Source organism: Thamnophis elegans, chromosome 9 (genome assembly GCF_009769535.1).
Source record: "Thamnophis elegans isolate rThaEle1 chromosome 9, rThaEle1.pri, whole genome shotgun sequence".
NCBI classification, from domain to species: Eukaryota; Metazoa; Chordata; class Lepidosauria; order Squamata; family Colubridae; genus Thamnophis; species Thamnophis elegans.
The window spans coordinates 72,754,317-72,773,995 of NC_045549.1; the positions used below are offsets into that span (position 1 = coordinate 72,754,317).

The window sequence follows — 19,679 nt, forward strand, 5'->3', positions numbered from 1 at the left end:
GTCAAAAGCGCGCCGACAACAGCGCGCCGACAACAGCGCACCGACAGAAGCGCGATTTAAGTTAAGGTAAGGTTTAGGGTTAGGTTTAGGGTTAGGTTTAGGGTTAGGTTTAGGGTTAGGTTTAGGGTTAGGGTTAGAGTTAGGTTTAGGGTTATTTTTAGGGTTAGGTTACAGCGCGCTTCTGTCGGTGGGCTGTTGTCGGTGCGCTTCAGCGCTCATTCGTCGGCGCGGTTTTGTCACCGCGGTTTAGTCAGGCACGCTTTTGTCACTCGCGCATTTGTGGTGGAACCATTAAAATAAGATTAAAATAAGATTCTAAAAAACAAGTTGTGATGTTGCAGTATTTGTAGGACTATCTGGTCTTCCTTAGGAACACACATATAGATCTTATCATTATCACCAGCCTAGGGGCAGATCTTTTTAAAAGGCTATTTATGACCAAGAATGACACAACATTATTTTGTACTTGCTGTCTGTTCCGTTTCCTCCTGGATAATATATTTTTTTTCCTCCTCCAATACAACTGCCTCTTTCTGGATTCTTTTGTGAAGCATGAAATGCAAATTCTGTTGGTCATGCAAACCACCCAGTCCCAATAAAATCCATCTCATTTCCCTCTTTAGCATCCCAGCGTAAGGCAGTTCCAGGATGGCTCTGCCCATAGACGTCAATAAAAGCCAATGGACTCTAATACAGTGAGTAAATTGTAAAGTCTAAGCGGAGTGACTTGATATAGATTGCAGATATATCGTTAGATATAAACGTAAAGAAATAGAGATAGAGATAGATGACGTAGATAATAGATGAAATAAAGCAGAAGGTACCGTACTTTTCGGAGTAAAAGATGCACCGGAGTATAAGATGCACCAAGGTTTTGAAGAGGCAAATTAAAGAAACAAAATTTGCCCTCTGCAAACCTCCCAGAAACAGCCCGTTTTTCGTGGAAATGGGCCCGTTTTTTCTCAAACAAAAGTGCATGGATAGCCTTTAGGAGGTTTATAGAGTGCTCCTGGGAGCTGGGGAAGTTAAAATTGAGCAAAAAACAGATATTTGCTCATTTTTGCCCTCCCCAGCTCCCAGGAGCACTCTGAAAGCTTCCTAGAGGCTCTGCACAGCCATTTTGCTGAAGGGGTGGGTTTGGGGAGGCAAAAAATGCCGTATTCAGTGTATAAGACGCACCCAGATTTTCAGCCCCTTTTTTGAGGGAAAAAGATATGTCTTATACTCCAAAAAATATGGTAAATTGTAGAGTCTAAGCAGAGAGATTGGATATGGACATATAAATATTAGATAATACAGAAAATCACAGAGTAAGCATAGACTTGATATAGATTGATTGATTGATTGATTGATAGATAGATAGATAGATAGATAGATAGATAGATAGATAGATAGATGATAGATAGATAGATAGATGATAGATAGATAGATAGATAGATAGATAGATAGATAGATAGATAGATAGATAGATAGATAGATGATGGATGGATGGATGGATATATGGATATGGATATGGATATGGATATGGATATGGATATGGATATGGATATGGATGGGTGGATGGATGGATGGATGGAGATGGAGATGGATGAATGGATATGGATAGATAGACAGACAGACAGACAGAGAAATAGATGGATATGAATGGATGGATGGATGGATGGATGGATGGATGGATGGATGGATGGATAGATAGATAGATAGATAGATAGATAGATAGATAGATAGATAGATAGATAGATAGCATCTTCATTTAACGACTCCATAATCCCTTGCAGGGTGGAGTCTTGGCAACTGGAGCTAGTAGAGTACTTTAATGGCCGGATGACCTTCCTGTCGCCAGTGTGGAGTTTTTTTTCTGCAGACCAGAGATGGGTTACTACCAGTTTGCACCGGTTCAGGCGAACCAGTAGTGGAAATTGCGACTGGGTCATTGAACCGGTACGGACAGCAGGCTTGCCACCCCCCCCAAAGTGGTTCCCCAGTCGCCGCAGAATGTTGGGTTTTTTGACATTTTTAATGTTCTGCCCATGCGCAGACCTATTTACAAGCAATTTCACACACAAAGCACTCACGCACCGAACTGGCAGTAACGCCGGCAGCAACCCACCCCTGGATTGGGCTCAGTTGTGGTCCTAACTCGAGGACAATCTGTCTTAAGCCATCAAGCCTTCCTCGGTTCTTTTGTATTCTGTCCCCTTCCAAGTTGTATTTCCAAAACTAGCTGGGGGGAGGGAGGGAAGGGAGGGCTCTCTTTTTTCTCGGCGAATCTATTTCCCGTTGGACCAGTTCTTGAGGTGGCTGACTGGTGCCTTCCCAGGATTGAAGGTGGCGAGAAAGCAAAAACATGTTGACAAAACGAATCAAAGCGGAGCGGGGAGTGCGTCCCTGGTTGCGGGCTAGAGGTGAAAAAGCTTTTTCTGACATCAACCCAGCTAAAAAAAAAACGAGTTGGACAGGTAAGCAGCTGCAGACTTGATTTGCCTTCCAACTGGCTCAGTGCTGCATGTTCCAGTCATATCAACAAGGAGTGCAGGTTTCCAGCATGATCAACAGTCATCGTATTCCAGAAAGACTACATGCCATGCATTACGTCCCAAAACAGCATAACTTAAGGCAGATTGCTAGCAGGAAGAGCTGCTTTTTAAAAAAAATAGCAATAGCAATAGCAGTTAGACTTATATACCGCTTCATAGGGCTTTCAGCCCTCTCTAAGCGGTTTACAGAGTCAGCATATCGCCCCCAACAACAATCCGGGTCCTCATTTCACCCACCTCGGAAGGATGGAAGGCTGAGTCAACCCTGAACCGGTGAGATTTGAACAGCCGAACTGCAGAAGTGCAGTCAGCTGAAGTAGGCTGCAGTGCTGCATTTAACCACTGTGCCATCTCGGCTCTAAAAAAAAATAATTTTATTTAAATTATGGAGTACATGATTGACCACTGGCACTTAGCCCCCTCGAGACTGGCAAAATTGTATCCGAACTTAAATCCAAACTATTGGAAATGCGAACAGGTACAGGATACTTTCCTTCGTGCATGTTGGTTATGCCCAAAAGCAAAAAAAAAAACATTGGACTAAAATACAAAAATGGTTACAGGAAATTATAAACACCCAAATAGAAAGCAGAATTGTTTCTTCTGGGGATTACTAAGGGAAAATACATGAAAGAGATAAAATATTTAATTTTGCACATAATGTGCAGCAGTGAGAATAGCACTCGAGCAATGTTGGAAAAGTGATAACTATGCTGACAGATTGATAATCCAAAAGATTCTTGATTGCGTAGAGATGGATGGACTCACCTTGGAGTTAAGGGACAAGGAAGACTCAGAATAGTATACAGTTTGGGAAAACTGGTATCAATGGATAAATAATAGGAACATGAAATGTACAGCTTAGAAACGTAGATGAATAGATATTGGAATAATTAGGAATGTATAAAATGTATTTGAAAAGTAAATGGTTATGTTAGTACTGTCAAAAAGGATTGTGACTTATTTTTAAAGGTGTTTGTATTTAATGTTTTAAATCCTCAATAAAGTTTTTTTTTCTTCAAAAAAAAATTTAAAAATAAAAAAATTATGGAGCATGGCATCCAATTTTGGTTGCCATGATCAAAAAAAGATGTGGAAACTCTAGAAAGAGTTCAGAGAAGACCAACCAAGATGATTAGGGGACTGGAGGCTGAAACAAATGAAGAACAGTTGCAGGAATTGAGTATGTCTAGTTTAATGAAAAGAAGGACTAGGGGAGACATGATAGCAGTCTTCCAATATCTCAGGGGCTGCCCCAAAGAAGAGAGAGTCAAGCTATTCTCCAAAGCATCTGAGGATAGAACAAGAAGCAATGGATGGAAACTAATCAAGGAGAGAAGCAACTTAGAACTGAGGAGAAATTTCCTGACAGTGAGAACAATTCATCAGTGGAACACCTTGCCTCCAGAAGTTGTGAATGCTCCAACACTGGAAGTCTTTAAGAAGATGTTGGATAGCCATTTATCTAAAACAGTATAGGGTTTCCTGCCTAGGCAGGGGGTTGGACTAGAAGACCTCCAAGATCCCTTCCAACTCTGTTATTCTATCCTATTCTTTTTTTTCCTTTAACATCCGTAAGTGTTTAGTGGACAGTGTATTATCTGGCTCAATATATTTTGCATACAATTCTGATAGTGATATTACCATGTAAATATACGTAGTCCTGCTTTTTCAACTTCTAACCTTTGTGTATTGATAGTAATCAGAATGTGTTATATTTCAGTATACATAATATTGTTTTTCCAATTTCTAACTTTCTACTTCTTTTTTCTAACACTCATTAGAATAACCATGTTAAAAAGAATTCTCTGTCTATCGATCATCTCTTGCCCTTTTTTAAACTTTCAACCCTTATTAGCTTTTGGGTGAATCTGCTCTGGAATCTTGTACCTCCTTTTGTCATTTTTATTTAGTCTAAAATATTTCCGCTGCCATCACATCTGTCTCTTGCTGTTGGATCCCTTGATCTCTCTCATCCTCAGTTCCAGAGGTGGTATTCAGCCGGTTCGGACTGGTTTGGGTGAACTGGTAGCAGGGATCACGCCCCAGTGCTATTCCGTCCTATTTAGATACGTTTTTGAGGCCGTGCACATGCGTGGGAGACTCACGCACTAGGAAAGTTCATACACTGAAGGCCGGGTGCATGAGAAGCGAGTGTGCGCATGCGGAGCGAACCGGTGGTAAGAATAAGTGAAACCCACCGCTGCTCAGTTCCCCCATCATTTTTAAGGAAGCTTTCTCGTTATTCTCTTCTCTATTTTGAATTCTTAAAAAAAAAAAAATTCTATTTGTTCCGTGTTGGAAATTATTGCTGTCTTATTTCCTACTAGCAGGAAGAGTTTTGGAATCCTGCAGTGTTTTGGGAATTCATTTGGATGAATTCAATCATAGGTTGAGGACTACATACAGTACATACCATACATTGTTATTGTTGTTGTTGTTGTTGTTATCACAACAACAGAATTGTATCACAGTGGCCAGTTGCTTCGCTGGATTTGGCATTGGTTACTAGTCAGGCCCCACCCAGGTGCCTAGGACGTCGTAACGTATTTTCGTAATATGCATGAGGATCCAAGCAGTGCAACTTTTTGCATTTGACTGATGGTGATTTTGTCAATTTTTAACTCTTTCAAATGTAATTCCAGTGCTTTTGGAATAGCACCCAGTGTGCCAATTACCACTGGAATTACCACTGCTGGTTTGTGCCATAGTCGTTGAATTTCGATTTTTAAGTCCTGGTATTTCGCGATTTTTTTCATATTCCTTCTCGTCGATCCTGCTATCATCTGGTATTGCGATGTCTATCATTGTAACTTTATTTTTCTCAACCAGTGTGATGTCTGGTGTATTATGCGCCAGTATTTTGTCCGTTTGTATGCGAAAATCCCACAAGATCTTGACCATCTGATTTTCGGTGACTTTTTCAGGCTTATGTTCCCACTAGTTTGTTGCTGTTTTAATATTATAATTTTTGCATAAATTCCAATGGATCATTTGTGCTACTGAATTGTGCCGCAATTTATAATCAGTCTGCGTGATTTTTTTTACAGCAGCTGAGTATGTGATCAACAGTTTCATCAGCTTCTTTGCAAAGTCTGCATTTGGCATCATCAGAGGATTTTTCGATTTTGGCCTTAATGACATTTGTCCGGATAGCTTGTTCTTGCGCAGCCAGGATTAATGATTCTGTTTCCTTCTTTAATGTACCTGCTGTTAACCATAACCAAGTTTTTTCACTGTCCACTTTATCCTTTATTTTTTCCAGAAATTGGCCATGTAATGCTTTGTTCTGCCAACTCTCGATTCTTGATTTTATCACATCTTTTCTGTATTCTTGTTTCGTCTGTTGGGCCTTCAATTGTTGTTGTTGTTGTTGTTGTTGTTATTATTATTATTGGTTAATCTTTGGTGAGATTCACAGCCTTTGGGGCTGGTTGGTAGCTCAACAGCTCGAGTCCTAACCAAGGACCTAGGAACTGTTAAGGTAACGTTGGAGGATATAAGCTGTTGCAAGTAGGGTGGTTTTTTGTAGAATCAGAATGTTCAAGTCTGATAAATTTAAAATTTCCAAATAGCGAGGTAGCCCTTTAGGTATTGCTCCAAGGGCTCCAATTACAATCGAGACAACACTCAATTTCTTTTTCCACAGTCGCTCAACTTCAATTTTCAAGTCCCGGTACTTTGTGATTTTTTTCTTGCTGCTTATCTTCAATTCATGCATCTCTAGGTATTGCAATGTCAATGAACCAAACTTTTTTCTTTTCATCTATTGTTATGTCAGGTGTGTTGTGAGCCAAGTGCCTGTCAGTCTGGACTCTGAAGTCCCACAAGATCTTGACTTTCTCATTCTCTAAAACATTCTGAACCTGATGTTCCCAGTGGTTTTTGCTGTACTCAAATCCAAACTTTTGGCACAATTTCCAGTGAGTGATCTTAGCAATGCGGTCATGGCGTTGTAGGTAGTCAGTTTGTGAAATTTTGCTGCACCCACTGATCAAGTGGTCGACTGTCTTTCTCATTACAGAGGTGACATTTGCTGAATATTATTATTGTCGTTGTTATTATTATTATTATTATGATCAACCTAATTGACCAGAGCCAATGGATATTAATAATTATAAATATCTGGAGAGCACAAGATTGCCTCACCTCTAGGCACAGGCTTCAGATAAGATCAGTCGGTCAAAAGTGAACTTCAGGCAAAGCTATTGAAGGAAGCAACTCTAAAAATATGCTGGCTGAAAATAGTTGAAATACTTCCTTGGGTTTCGTGGATGTTGTATTTCTTCCTGCTTTATCAGGAAATCTCAAAAGAATATTGTCACCCAAGAATTCCTTGAACAATAAAAGCTGGCTGGTGCGTAGATTATTCGTCTTTCTGTCTTTCTCAAAGATAAACCGTAGTATTTTTTTTTATTTCTCCTTGTGGGCTAACCATATATCTTCAGTAGATTGATGTTCAGAGTTGGAAGGGACTTGGTAGGTCATCTAGTCCAACCCCCCCCCCCTCTCAAGCAGGAGACCCTACGCTATTTCTGACAGAGGGCAGTCCAGTCTCTTCTGGAAACCCTCCAGTGATGATGAAGCTCCCACAACTTCTGAAGGTGATCCATTCCATTGAATATAGAATAACAGAGTTGGAAGGGACCTCGGAGGTCATCTACTCCAACCCCCTACCGAAGCAGGAGACCCCACGTCATTTCTGACAAAGACCAATCTCTTCTGGAAAGCCTCCAAGGATGAAGCTCCCACAACTTCCGAAGGCAACTTCTGCTCCGTGGGTTGATTGTTCTCACTGTCAGAAAATGTCCCCCTCCTCTCTGTGGCAGCCCCTCAAGTATTGAAAGACTGCAATCATTAAATAATGATAGACGATAATTGAATATAAATGTGTATTACTATTAGAAATATATAAGTTGGTTGAATGTCATAACTATGATTAATTCCACTAGTTCTATTTGTATTAGATTGTATGAACACTAGGTGCCACACTGTTCACACATTGATACATATATATAAAATAAAATTAAAAACTTGGGGGGGAAAAGTATTGGAAGACTGCTATCCTGTCTCCCCTGGTCCTTCTCTTCCCTAGACTAGCCATGCCCAGTTCCTGCAAGCGTTCATTGTATGTTTTAACCTCCAGTCCCCTCATCATCCTGGTTGCTCTTCTCTGCACTCTTTCTAGAGTCTCAACATCTTTTTTATAGTGTGGTGAGCAAAACTGGATGCAGGATTCTAGGTGTGGCTTTACTAAGGCTGTATAGAGGGGTATTAGTACCTCCCTTCACCTTGATTTGTCTCCTAACCAATTTTCATAACTATCATTTCAGATGCCCGTGAGGTTAAAATCATGGTCCTTCAACTCCCTCTGATTTGTTGGTAAGTAGGTTAAAATATTTTCATGCCTCCGTCTGTCTCAAGAACCTCTTGTAACTTATGACTTATAAAGAGTATGCTAATCAGTCCTGTCTGATTTCTGATCGGTACGTGGGTTAGATTTTTCACAGCACTTGGGACCCATAAGCCACGGCTCTTGAAAGTGTGGGTGGGACTTTTTAAATTTATCTGCTGTAGCATAACTTCTCAAGGTTTGCCGTCGCAGGAGTCTGGATTTGGTTCTCTGCTGCTGTCTCACTCCATTTGGAGACAAGACGCTAGTTAATATTTAACGAAGGAAATGTTTTCTGTTTCTAATACTATCCTGTTTGGTAGAGGAAGAAAACAACTTTGCTGTTTCTCTACTGCTTTAACCTTGCGACCTCTTAGATAGGAAAGAATGAGAGAAAGAGAGAGAGAGAAAGAGAGAAAGAAAGAAGAAAAAGAAAGAGAAAAAAGAGAGAAAAAGAAAGAAGTAAAAGAGAGGAAGGAAGGAAGGAAGGAAGGAAGGAAGGAAGGAAGGAAGGAAGGAAGGAAGGAAGGAAGGAAGGGGATCGGAGAGGGAGAGAGGAATGAACAAAAGAAGAAAAGGGAAAGAGAGTGAGAAAGAAAGAAGAAAAAAGAAAAAGAGGGGAAGGGAGGGGGAAAGAGAGAGAAAGGAAGGAAGGAGGGAGATAAGAAAGAAAGAAAGAAAGAAAGAAAGAAAGAAAAGAAAGAAAAACAAAGAGCATGGGTTCAGGGAGAGAGGAAGGAACAAATGAAGAAAAGGGGATGAGAGAGAAAGAAAGAGAGAGAGAGCACGGTGAAAGGCTAGAGAAAGGAAGGAACGAAGGAAGAAAGGAAAGGGAAAGAAAGAGAAAGAAAGGAGAGGAAGGAAGGAAGGAAGGAAGGAAGGAAGGAAGGAAGGAAGGAAGGAAGGAAGGAAAGAAAGGAAGTGCAAGCAACATGTTGATGGAGTCAAATGTTTAGTGTTTTCCATGTTAAAACATACGGTAATTGGAAACTCATTTTATCCAACACACACTTTCAAAAATAAAGTGGAAATTCCTCTTGCTATTTTGCATAAAATTCCCTGCTTCTGATGTCTGTTTCTCACCCACCCACCCCTCTTCTCTTTACAGATACTGACAAAAGAAGAATCCAGATGGGGTGCAAATGCTGTAAAATGATTAAAAGGTAGGAGAGCCTCCATCTCATTTCTGGCAGGACTAAATTCAAAAAAGGCTAATTAATATGGCTAGCTTGCACAGTCATTTTTTTCCACATAAATTTTGCAAGCTGATGAGAGATGATGGATGGATGGGTGGGTGAGTGGATGGATGGATCACAAAAATAGATGGTGGGTGGGTGGGTGGGTGGATGGATGGATGGATGGATGGATGGATGACAAAGATAGATGGTAGATGGATGGATGGATGGATGGATGGATGGATGGATGGATGGATGGATGGATGGATGGATGGACGGATCACAAAGATGGATGGATGGATGGATGGATGGATGGATCACAAAGATAGATGGATGGATGGATGGATGGATGGATGGATGGATGGATGGATGGATGGATCACAAAGATAGATGGCAGATAGATAGATAAATAGATAGATAGATAGATAGATAGATAGATAGATGGATGGATGGATGGATGGATGGATGGATGGATGGATGGATGGATGGATGGATGGATCACAAAGATAGATTGTAGAAGGATGGATGGATGGATCACAGATAGATGGCAGATGGATGGATGGATGGATGGATCACAAAGATAGATGGCAGATAGATAGATAGATGGATGGATGGATGGATGGATGGATGGATGGATGGATGGATGGATGGATGGATGGGATGCATATATAGATGGTAGGTATGTAGGTAGATAGCTAGGTAGGTAGTTAGATAATTTGTTAATCAGTTTTCCCCACAACGGACACTATTAAACAGTCAAGTAGACGTGAAAGCACAATGAAAGAATGAGGTTGGCCTTGCCAAACATCAAGAGCATGGGTAGTTAACTTTAATTCCATTTGAATGTAGTTGCACCGTGCTTTTCTATCGCGGTAAAAAATGCTCAAAATTCAGGTGAGAAATCCTGGCGAAATGAGCAGGTTCCTCCATAACGGGGCGGAGAAAAAAATTGAATAACTGAGTATCCTCCTTTTCTTCCCATAGCTACATCTTTCATCCCCAAGACGTGCAGACGGCTGCGTACATCAACGAGATAAACTATAAACCAGAGGAGGAAGAAAGAGGGAAATTTCACGGCAAGCAGAACAGTGACATTCTGGGCCGTCAAAACGAAGCCCAGATTGCTGAGGCGCCGGTAGCAGCAAACCAGTGCAGGTCCCACTACTCCAAGAATGATCTCTGGGGTTCCAGAATCCCTGCTCTTCCGGAGAAAGGACTTGGAAACGCCGTAGTAAAATGTAACGTGAATGGGATCCATTCCTCCAAGAATCTCAGCGCCCCTCCTCCTAGAACCCAACCTAAGAAGATTAACCTGCACAGCTCTTCCACTCAGCGGCCTGATCCTCCAGGCCAAAAGGTTTTTCAGCCCAAAACAGGTGATAAACTCGAGTTTTTCAATCATGAAAATCACCCAAAGCAAACTTTGGAAATCTCGAATGCCCTTTGCAAGGAGAAAGGTTTCCAGGCTATCGACGGAACCGTATTTTCCATCGTGTGTGCCCTACCAGAGATCCGAGACAAAGACTTTCGGTTGGATAACCCATCTTTTCTCCCCGAGGACAACCCTGCGGAGAAAGCGAGGACTGTCACGAAAGAGAACCTCTCAAACCATCTGGTGCAAATCAACCAAAGCACGGAAAACATGACCGTCGTCCACCACCTGCCGTGCGGCGAGTCCGATGAGTCCGATGAAGGGGACGGCGTCTGGAGGAGGACGAGTCTTTTCGGCCTCTCGTTCGACGACCAAATAGCCACCCAGATCCTCTCTGCAAGGAACAAAGGAGAGCCGGCGTGGAAAGCCAGATGGGACGGCCTCGTCAAGGTCAACGGAGAACTGGAAGAAGATGCAGAAGTCGCCGAGGCCCTGGCAGCCCTGGAGGCAGCTACGGCCGGTGAAACTTTTGAAGAGGAGGAGGAAGACTATTAGACAGCAGTCGGGGTAGTGATGATAAGTGTCTCTTGAACAAGAAGGAGTTGCTTCAACTTGAGAAAGCCACTTGGGAGTTCTGGGCACAGGAGGGTCATAGCTGGTTAAAGGAATTGACCACGTAAAATATACAGTATATCACAGGAGTACACGCCCTCGCACTTTGTAAATATTTAAGGATATCTTCCCATGTGACAACACTGAAGAAATGACACTTGACTACCATGTAAAGTAGTGAGGATACAGCTTGTATAACAGTGGAAACGTGCTGTCCCCTCAAAATAACACAACGCGCAGCCATTAATGTCTAAACTGATGGGAACAAAAGTGAATACACCCCTCACTGTGCCGAGGTGGCGCAGTGGTTAAATGCAGCACTGCAGGCTACTTCAGCTGACTGCAGTTCTGCAGATCGGCTGTTCAAATCTCACCGGCTCAGGGTTGACTCAGCCTTCCATCCTTCCGAGGTGGGTGAAATGAGGACCCGGATTGTTGTTGGGGGCGATATGCTGACTCTGTAAACCGCTTAGAGAGGGCTGAAAGCCCTATGAAGCGGTATATAAGTCTAACTGCTATTGCTATTGCTATGATGGTGGGAATGTTATGGTCTGGGGCTCCATGAGTGCTGCCAGCACTGGGGAGTTACAGTTCATTGAGGGAACCATGAATGCCAACATGTACTGTGACATACTGAAGCCCAGTGTTGTGGTCCGCGGGCAGCCTGCAGAGCTGGCAGCAGAGTCGGACAGTGAGGATGTTGGGAAGGAACATGGGCCACTCCTGGAGTCTGGGGAAGGCTCGGACGAAGGCTCTGCATCAGAGGCAGAGAGGGGGCCAGGGCCATCTGGGAGTTATGTGCTGCCTCCGGAGCCTCCAGGGTCAGACGTCAGCGAGGCAGAGGAGCAGGGGGAGCCTGTTCCCAGTGCGCACATACACAGAGCTGCCAGAAGGCAAGAACAGTACAGACAGAAGAGATGACTCGGGAGTAAGGTTTGGAGATTATTGGCCCCCTCCCATAGGACATAAAGGAGGAACAAAGGCACGTGAGTCTTTACAGGAAGCAAGTTTGTTCATATTGGTTGGTTTAAATTCTGAAGCTCTGTTTTGACTCTGTGCTCCATGTGGCCTTGCAAAGCTAATTGCCAATTAGGTCTTTGGCAGCATTTTCAAGGGAGATAAAGGTGGGTGTTTATCAGCCTTATCCCGAAAGACTTTGGCAGACTTCTGTTGGACTCTTTACAAACTCTCATTCGGCTTTGAAACGGTGATGAGCTCCACCCCCTAGAGTCAGGAACGACTAGCACATATGTGCGAGGGGAACCTTTACCTTTAAAAGCTGTATACTCGCTACTTTACATTGTAGCCAAGTGTCCTTTCTTCAGTGTAGTCACATGAAAAGTTGTGCTTAAATATTTACAGAATCTGAGGGAGTGTACTCATTTCTGTGTAATATACTGTATAACAGTAACAGAGTTGGAAGGGGCCTTGGAGGTCATCTGGTCCAACCCCCTGTTCATGCAGGAAACCTGTACTAGAGATTCGAACTGCTAAACTGCCGACCTTTCTGATAGACAAGCTCAGTGTCTTAGCCACTAGTCAAGGTATAATGACAATAGACGTCCTTGGGCCCACTCTACATTTTGTCCAGCTCTCTTGAACATCACCCATCTAATGTTCATGCACCGACCTTCTACTCTAGAAGACATTGACCAAGCCGCAGGGGTGAAATGCTATCGGTTTGGGCCGGTTCGCCCGAACCAGTGGTTAAAAAAAAATGCTTAACAAAGTGAAAAAAAAAAGTTCCAACAATCAGATTAACCTTTTTTTCAGCATTTGGGGTCCGTTTTTGCTCCCAGGAGGCTTCATTGAGCCCTACTAGCCCAAAAATGGGGGGTGGGGTGGTGCTGAGAAGGAAGGAAGGAAGGAAGGAAGGAAGGAAGGAAGGAAGGAGGAGAGGAGAGGGAGGGAGGACCACAAACCTGGCACTAGATGCAGTTTCAGAGAATACTTTGAAAGAGCATAGCACACAGTGGTGGGTTGCTTATCCCGTTCCAACCGGTTCAGTTGGAACGGGGCCAGCAGCGTCCTCGTGCACGCACGCAGTTCACGCATGCGTCTTAGCACCTGCGCGATGCTCCAGCTGCTCACGGAGAATCGCGCAGGAATTGTATGTGCCATCCAGCTACTCGCGGAGAATCGCGCAGGCGCTGTATGTGCCATGCGCCTGTGTGGAAGCGCAGAAGCCTTCAAAGACCGGTAAGGAGCGCGGGCGAGTGGGCCCTTTGCCGTTCCCGGAAGTTACTTACTTCCGGGTTCGCCGACGAATCGGTCCACGGGGACCGCCACAAACCAGTTGAAACCCACCCCTGATAGCACAGAAGGGACCTGAAGGTCATCTAGTCCAACTCCCTGCTCCCGCAGGACATTGTTAAAGTGAGTTTCTGTCTTTTGAAACCCCCTGTCACATGACTACATAGCCACGCCCACCCAGTCACATGACCTCCACGCCCATAGAACCGGTAAGGAGAAAGATTAGATTTCACCACTGCCGAGGCCTCTTTGTTTCACCATGCTCCTCTGAAGACCATCTCCTTCTGTAAGGAACAGTTCTCGGGACCTACCTTTTGATGCGCTTGAAGGATGCGCATCTTGTTCGGAAAGAGCCGAGAGAAGACTCTTGATGGAGGAATCACCAAGGATGGACAGGGATTTTCCACTAATTCCTGGAGGGACAGGGGTTTGTTTTTAATAAACGAATTGTGTGTAGCCCATGGTAGGGCTTATTATGCGATAGTGTTTGGAGTTGTTTGTTTTTTTTAATGTGTGTCCTGTTTCAAGTGGTGGGAAAGTTAGGCGGGTGATTGGAAGCCATTTCTAATATTTGGTGCTCAAAACCCTGTTTGGTGCCCACTTCCTTCTTTTTGGTGGGGGAGGTAAGAAGAAGGCCACAAAAGCATCAAGTCGGGAACTCAAAAACACTAATAAGACCTCCCCCAAAATAAGGCCAAGCGTTTATTATGGGGCTCAAAAGAAAATAAGACCCTATCTTATTTTCAGGGAAACACGGTACATACAAACGTCCATGGATGGATGGACGGAGAACCGGTTGTTAACTTTCTAAGCAGTCCAGAGAACCAGTTGTTGGAAGAAACCTCCTTTTGTTTCTTTCCACTTTCCAGGGCTAATCCTGTAAGGAAGGCAGGAAGGAAATATTCTGGCGTTGTTTCTAGCTAATCTTTGTTGCCCTGCTTACAGAAACTGCCTCTCCGGTTAACCCTTATGACATTGCAACAGCTAAGGCGAAGCGCCCATTGACCTTAGTGACGTTGAGTTGGCCACACCCACCCAGTCACATGACCACCGAGCCACGCCTACCCAGCTGGTCATTAAGGAAGAGAACCGGTTGTTAAATTATTTGAATCCCACCAATGCTGCGCATGTGTGCGTAGCAAAATTCCGTGCACACCGAAAGCAACCTATCCTTGGTCTGGTCATATCTTCAGCACAACCCTTCGTTTAACTGCAGGGAAAACTTCATTTCTTCCTCCAAAGCATGTTGCATTTAATAGAACGTATCTTTGGTGAATACAAAGCAAAGTGGAAGCCAGTTCCGGGCCTTGCTTCTTCTTGACGTGAAAGAGCGCCACCTGCAGGATTAAACATAGGCAGCAGGCTGAAATAAAAATTAAAATATAGCGGGAGCGAAGGATTTAGGGCCATTTCCAAGAATAAGGCGGTAAGCAAGGATACGTTAAAACACTATTTTCTGAACGTTCCTCTCTTTTCCTGGCTAGGATTTCTTTCTGGATACCTTCGCCACAAGAGTCTGCACCAACAGATGATGAAACAACTGTTTTGGGGTTGTTGTTTTTTATTATATACTTTATATTTTTAATTGGGAGCTGCAATGGGATAATATGGATTATTCTTGACCGGAATTTTAGCTTGTCAAAAAGCCCAGCCCACCGCCATGATTCTCTCTTCTGGCCTGACTTTTGTGGTTCCTAGCAATTGTGTATGGTGGCTAATGGAGTATTTTTTTTTGGGGGGGGGTTGTCCTAGCTGGGATTTTCCCTCTGTGTCGTTGAGTTTTTGCAAAGAGGAGGGAGGCAGGCGGGAAGGAAGGGGGTAAAGGAAGATGAAAGAGAAGGGAGGGAGGGAGGGGAGAAGGAACGTGAAGGAAGGAAGATGAAAGAAGAAATGGGAGGGAAAGAAGAGAAGAAAAGGGAAGGAAGGAAGGTGAAAGAAGAAATGAGATGGAAGGAAGAAGAAGAAAAGGGAGGAAAGGAAGGAAGGTGAAAGTAGGAAATGGGAGGGAGGGAGGGAAGGAAGAAGAAAGAAGAAAAGGGAAGGAAGATGAAAGAAGAAATGAGATGGAAGAAAGAAGAAAAGGGAGGGAAGGAAAGGTGAAAGTAGGAAATGGGAGGAAGGGAAGGAAGGAGAAAGAAGAAAGGGGAAGGAAGGAAGGTGAAAGAAGAAATGGGAGGGAGGGAAGGAAGGAAGATGAAAGAAGAAATGAGATGGAAGGAAGAAGAAAAGGGAGGGAAGGCAGGAAGGTGAAAGTAGGAAATGGGAGGGAGGGAAAGAAGAAGAAAGAAGAAAAGGGAAGGAAGGAAGATGAGAGAAGAAATGGGAGGGAGGGAGGGAGGGAGGGAAGGTGAAAGAAGAAAATGGAGGGAAGAAAGGAAGGTGAAAGAAGAAATGGGAGGGAGGGAGGGAAGGAAGGAAAATGAAGGAAGGAAGGAAGATTTGTATATATGTATGGATATATATAAGGTAACCCACTGGATATAAAAATGGCAATGCCTTATTTTTCTGTCTCAATGGAGCTATCCCAGTAATGGATGCATTTTGAATCTTGCTGATTTCAAAACCAGCAATATTGGCTCTCGTATTTTGTCCCCTGAGGAAGATTATCAAGTGTGTTGCATATTTATGTTCATAGTAATGTTTTCCCCCAGGTGAATGGCTTGCTTTATATTACTATATATTATGGAGTCCTTGTTGGTCTCCGAGTTTTGTAGTTTTCTTACAGACATTTCATTACCCAACCAGGTAACATCATCAGTGCGAGAAGGGAGCGGGGTTTGCTCTCATATTATATACAAAATACAGTTTAATACACTTGCATTTATATATTAATATATAAACAGATAGCAAAACCCACTCCCTTCCAGCACTGATAATGTTACGTGGTTTGCCAGTGAAAACCAAGACACTCACCACATTTCAATCTGAGCTACAAATATTCTCCATCATTATATAATATTTATTAAATCAAAAAATCAAATCTATGCTGATTTCCAGTCCTCAGTCTGCAATTCCATTTAACACATGGGTGGAACTATCCCGTTTCCCTGAAAATAAGACCTCCCCAGACAATAAGCCCAATTGAGCTTTTAAGCACATGCGATAAAATAAGCCCTCCCCAAAAAATAAGCCCTCCCCTAAAATATTTAACCGCATGCACAACCAGTCCTCATTTCCCGGGGGGGTAGGGGGGAATACGCCCCACGCACCCCACATGCCGTGCACGCGGAACAGCCTCACAGAGGCTGCTCCCGCAAACCCTAGCCACCGCGGCCCTTCTCTTAGTGGCGGCCGCAAAAACAGCGGCAGGCCCAGCAACGCCAGGGCTGGTAAGAGTGCGCCAGAAACAGAACTTCCGGTCCTCTCTGGATCAGCTGATCTGCGGGCCGCGGGCTGAAGTTAAGGGGCCTCCTGCCCCTCAAAAATAATAAGACCTCCCCGAAAATAAGGCCAAGCGCTTATTTTAGAGGTCAAAAGAAAGTAAGACCCTGTCTTATTTTCGGATAAACACGGTATGTACTTCCATACAGAATTAATTTTCCATTCTATGTTTTTCCTTCCCTTTAATCGTTCGATTTAGAAGGCATTCTTTTTCCGGTTTGAATTTAAAAGCGCTAGTTTTTTTAGAAACAAGGTACACCACCAGAAGTGGGATTCAGCCGGTTCGCACCGGTTCGGGAGAACTGGGAGCTCCGACGATCAGCTGGCCCCTCCCACCCACCCAATCCTGTCCTTTATTTCCTGCTTTCTGGCTCATCTCAATCGTGCGCCACAGCTGATTCCCCCTCCCCAGCTGTTCTACTTACCGTTGCTGATTTGGAAGGTAAGCAGCTGAGCTTCAAAGTGCTCCATTTTCAGCGGTGTGTGCGTTTTAGGCACGCCCTTACTGATCCCACCACTGTACACCACCACCCTTGGAAACACTTTCCCCCCAGAAACTATAAAATATGATCAAGCACACATAAAGGGCAGGAAAATGTTCTGACCTAGGCTTCCTGATAAAGCATAAGTCACATGCTTAGTCCCCCAAACCCTCTTTTTATTTAAACGGCTGTGGATTATTGTTTATTGTTTATTTGTCTTGTATGCCGCCCACTCCCGGAGGACTCCGGGCGGCTCACAATAAACAAGGGGAGGGGGATAAATAGACAAAACAACACTTTAAAAATACGCAACATTCACAATTTCCATGGGGCTGGATATTTCACAAGCCCCCCGGCCTGCTGGAGCAGCCAGGACTTGGTGGATTATGGTCCTTCGCAGCCCATAATGATTCACAAACAGTCTGTGAAGAGTCCCACAGAAGTCTGCCACAGTCTTTCAAGGTAATGCTGATAAGCACCCATCTTTATCTCCCTTGAAAAGCTGCCAGAGGCCTAATTGACAATTAGTTTTGCAGGGCCAAACGGAGCACAGAGTCAAACAGGAGTTCTCAGAGTTTGAACCAACCAGGATGAACAAAATTGCTTCCTGCAAAGGCTCACCTCTGTTTGCTTCTCTTTTATGTCTTATGGGCGGGGCCAATCATCTCCAAGCCTTACTCCCGAGTCACCCTTTTTGTCTTGGAAGCTCTGTACGTGCGTACAGTGGGAACAGGCTCACGCTGTTCTTCTGCCTCACTGATGTCTGACTCCTAAGGCAGCTGATAACTGTCAGACGGCTCTGGCCCCCTCTCTGCCTCCGATGCAGAGCCCTCGTCCGAGCCTTCCCCGGACACCAGGACTGGCCCATATTCCTCCCCAACCTCCTCACTCTCTGCTGCCAGCTCCGCAGGCCGCTGGCAGACCACAACGGAAAAGTGTGAAAGAAAACGTCACACCGCTGTTTAAAAAGGGCTTTCGTTGCTTTTATTGTTCAAAATGAACAATCAAGTTTATTGTACAAAAATGCTTGCAGCCAAACCAAAGAGTTAACATACATTTAATGCACACTTAAATTACATTTAATGTGAAAAGTGAGTCCCTCTCCGCTTTGGCAGCTGATAAATCGCACAAGCTGATCGATGAAAATGACAGAATTGTGTTTTGCAACTGAGAAACGTTTATTCAAGCACACCGATGTTTTTTTGTGCAAATCCAAAGGCTTTGGTCAACAGCTGAAGACGTGAATATTGATTTAAAGGTTTTCGAGCCGGAGATGATGCAACTGGTTTTAGTACAACTCATTGTAAACCTGAAATATACTTGTAATCGGATTATTTCCTCAAGAACAGATTCATAGTTAAATAATAATCCACGGAGCATCAGGTTAACAAGACTAAGATTTAGAGCAGGAATGGTGAACTATGGCCCTTTTATGACTTGTGGACTTCAACTCCCAGAATTCCTGAGCCAACATGGGAATTTGGCCCTTTAATGATTTGTGGACTTCAACTCCCAGAATTCCTGAGCCTGCAGGGGAACTCATCCCTTTAATGACTTGTGGACTTCAACTCCCAGAATTCCTGAGCCTGCAGGGGAACTCATCCCTTTAATGACTTGTGGACTTCAACTCCCAGAATTCCTGAGCCTGCAGGGGAACTCATCCCTTTAATGACTTGTGGACTTCAACTCCCAGAATTCCTGAGCCTGCATGAGAACTCATCCCTTTAATGACTTGTGGACTTCGACTCCCAGAATTCCTGAGCCAGCCATGCTGGTTAAAGAATTCTGGGAGTTGAAGTCCACAAGTCATGAAGGGGCCACAATTCCTCACCTCTGATTGAGAGTAAAGACTCATTGAGATCATCCATCACACCTTTCATTTCCAAATTTAGGGATCGGATCTTGATGTAGCAAAAATAGCTATATCAGAAGGAAATAATATCGACAGAAGATGCTTCCCCTAAGCCAGTGTTTCTCAACCTTGGCGACTTTATGTCCTGTGGACTTCAACTCCCAGAATCCCCTAGCCAGTGCACTGGCTGGGGGATTCTGGGAGTTGAAGTCCACAGGACATAAAGTCGCCAAGGTTGAGAAACACTGCCCTAAGCGAATGCCATAGATATATTGGCGCCAATATATCTAGAAGGGTGAGTGACAAGGATAATGTGAAAAAGAGCACGGCTAACTCAGCAGAATACAGGTAGCCCTCGACTTACGACAGTTCATTTAGCGACCATTCGAAGTTCCAATGCCACTGGAAGAAGGGACTTCACTTAACGACCATGTCACTGATTTAACAACTGCAGTGGCAGGAAAGGTCGTAGATGGGAGCAAAACACACTGTCTCACTCAGCAACAGAAAACTGGGTCTCGATTGTGGTCAGAAGTCAAGGACTGCTGGTATTTTTAGGATCACAGTTTGCCCAAAGAAAGGGCCTTAGTCAAAATAAGAATACATTTGCATGCCTGGCCTCC

At 43.8% G+C, this 19,679-nt stretch overlaps 1 protein-coding gene across 3 annotated transcripts in view; it reads left to right on the plus strand.

Annotated features, from left to right (window-relative positions):
• Positions 1-11,450, plus strand: part of C9H4orf19 (chromosome 9 C4orf19 homolog) — a 44,115-nt gene extending 32,665 nt beyond the window's left edge. For 2 of the 3 annotated variants that reach the window (XM_032224586.1, XM_032224588.1), the window contains exons 2-4: positions 7,871-7,919; positions 9,038-9,092; positions 10,089-11,450. In XM_032224586.1, coding sequence (XP_032080477.1) covers positions 9,061-9,092; positions 10,089-11,031 — 975 coding nt within the window. In that variant the 5' untranslated portion in view covers positions 7,871-7,919; positions 9,038-9,060 and the 3' untranslated portion in view covers positions 11,032-11,450. Of the gene's footprint in view, positions 1-623; positions 696-7,870; positions 7,920-9,037; positions 9,093-10,088 lie in introns of all 3 variants that reach the window. The other variant, XM_032224587.1, reaches the window with a different exon arrangement.
• Positions 11,451-19,679: the final 8,229 nt, after the last annotated feature.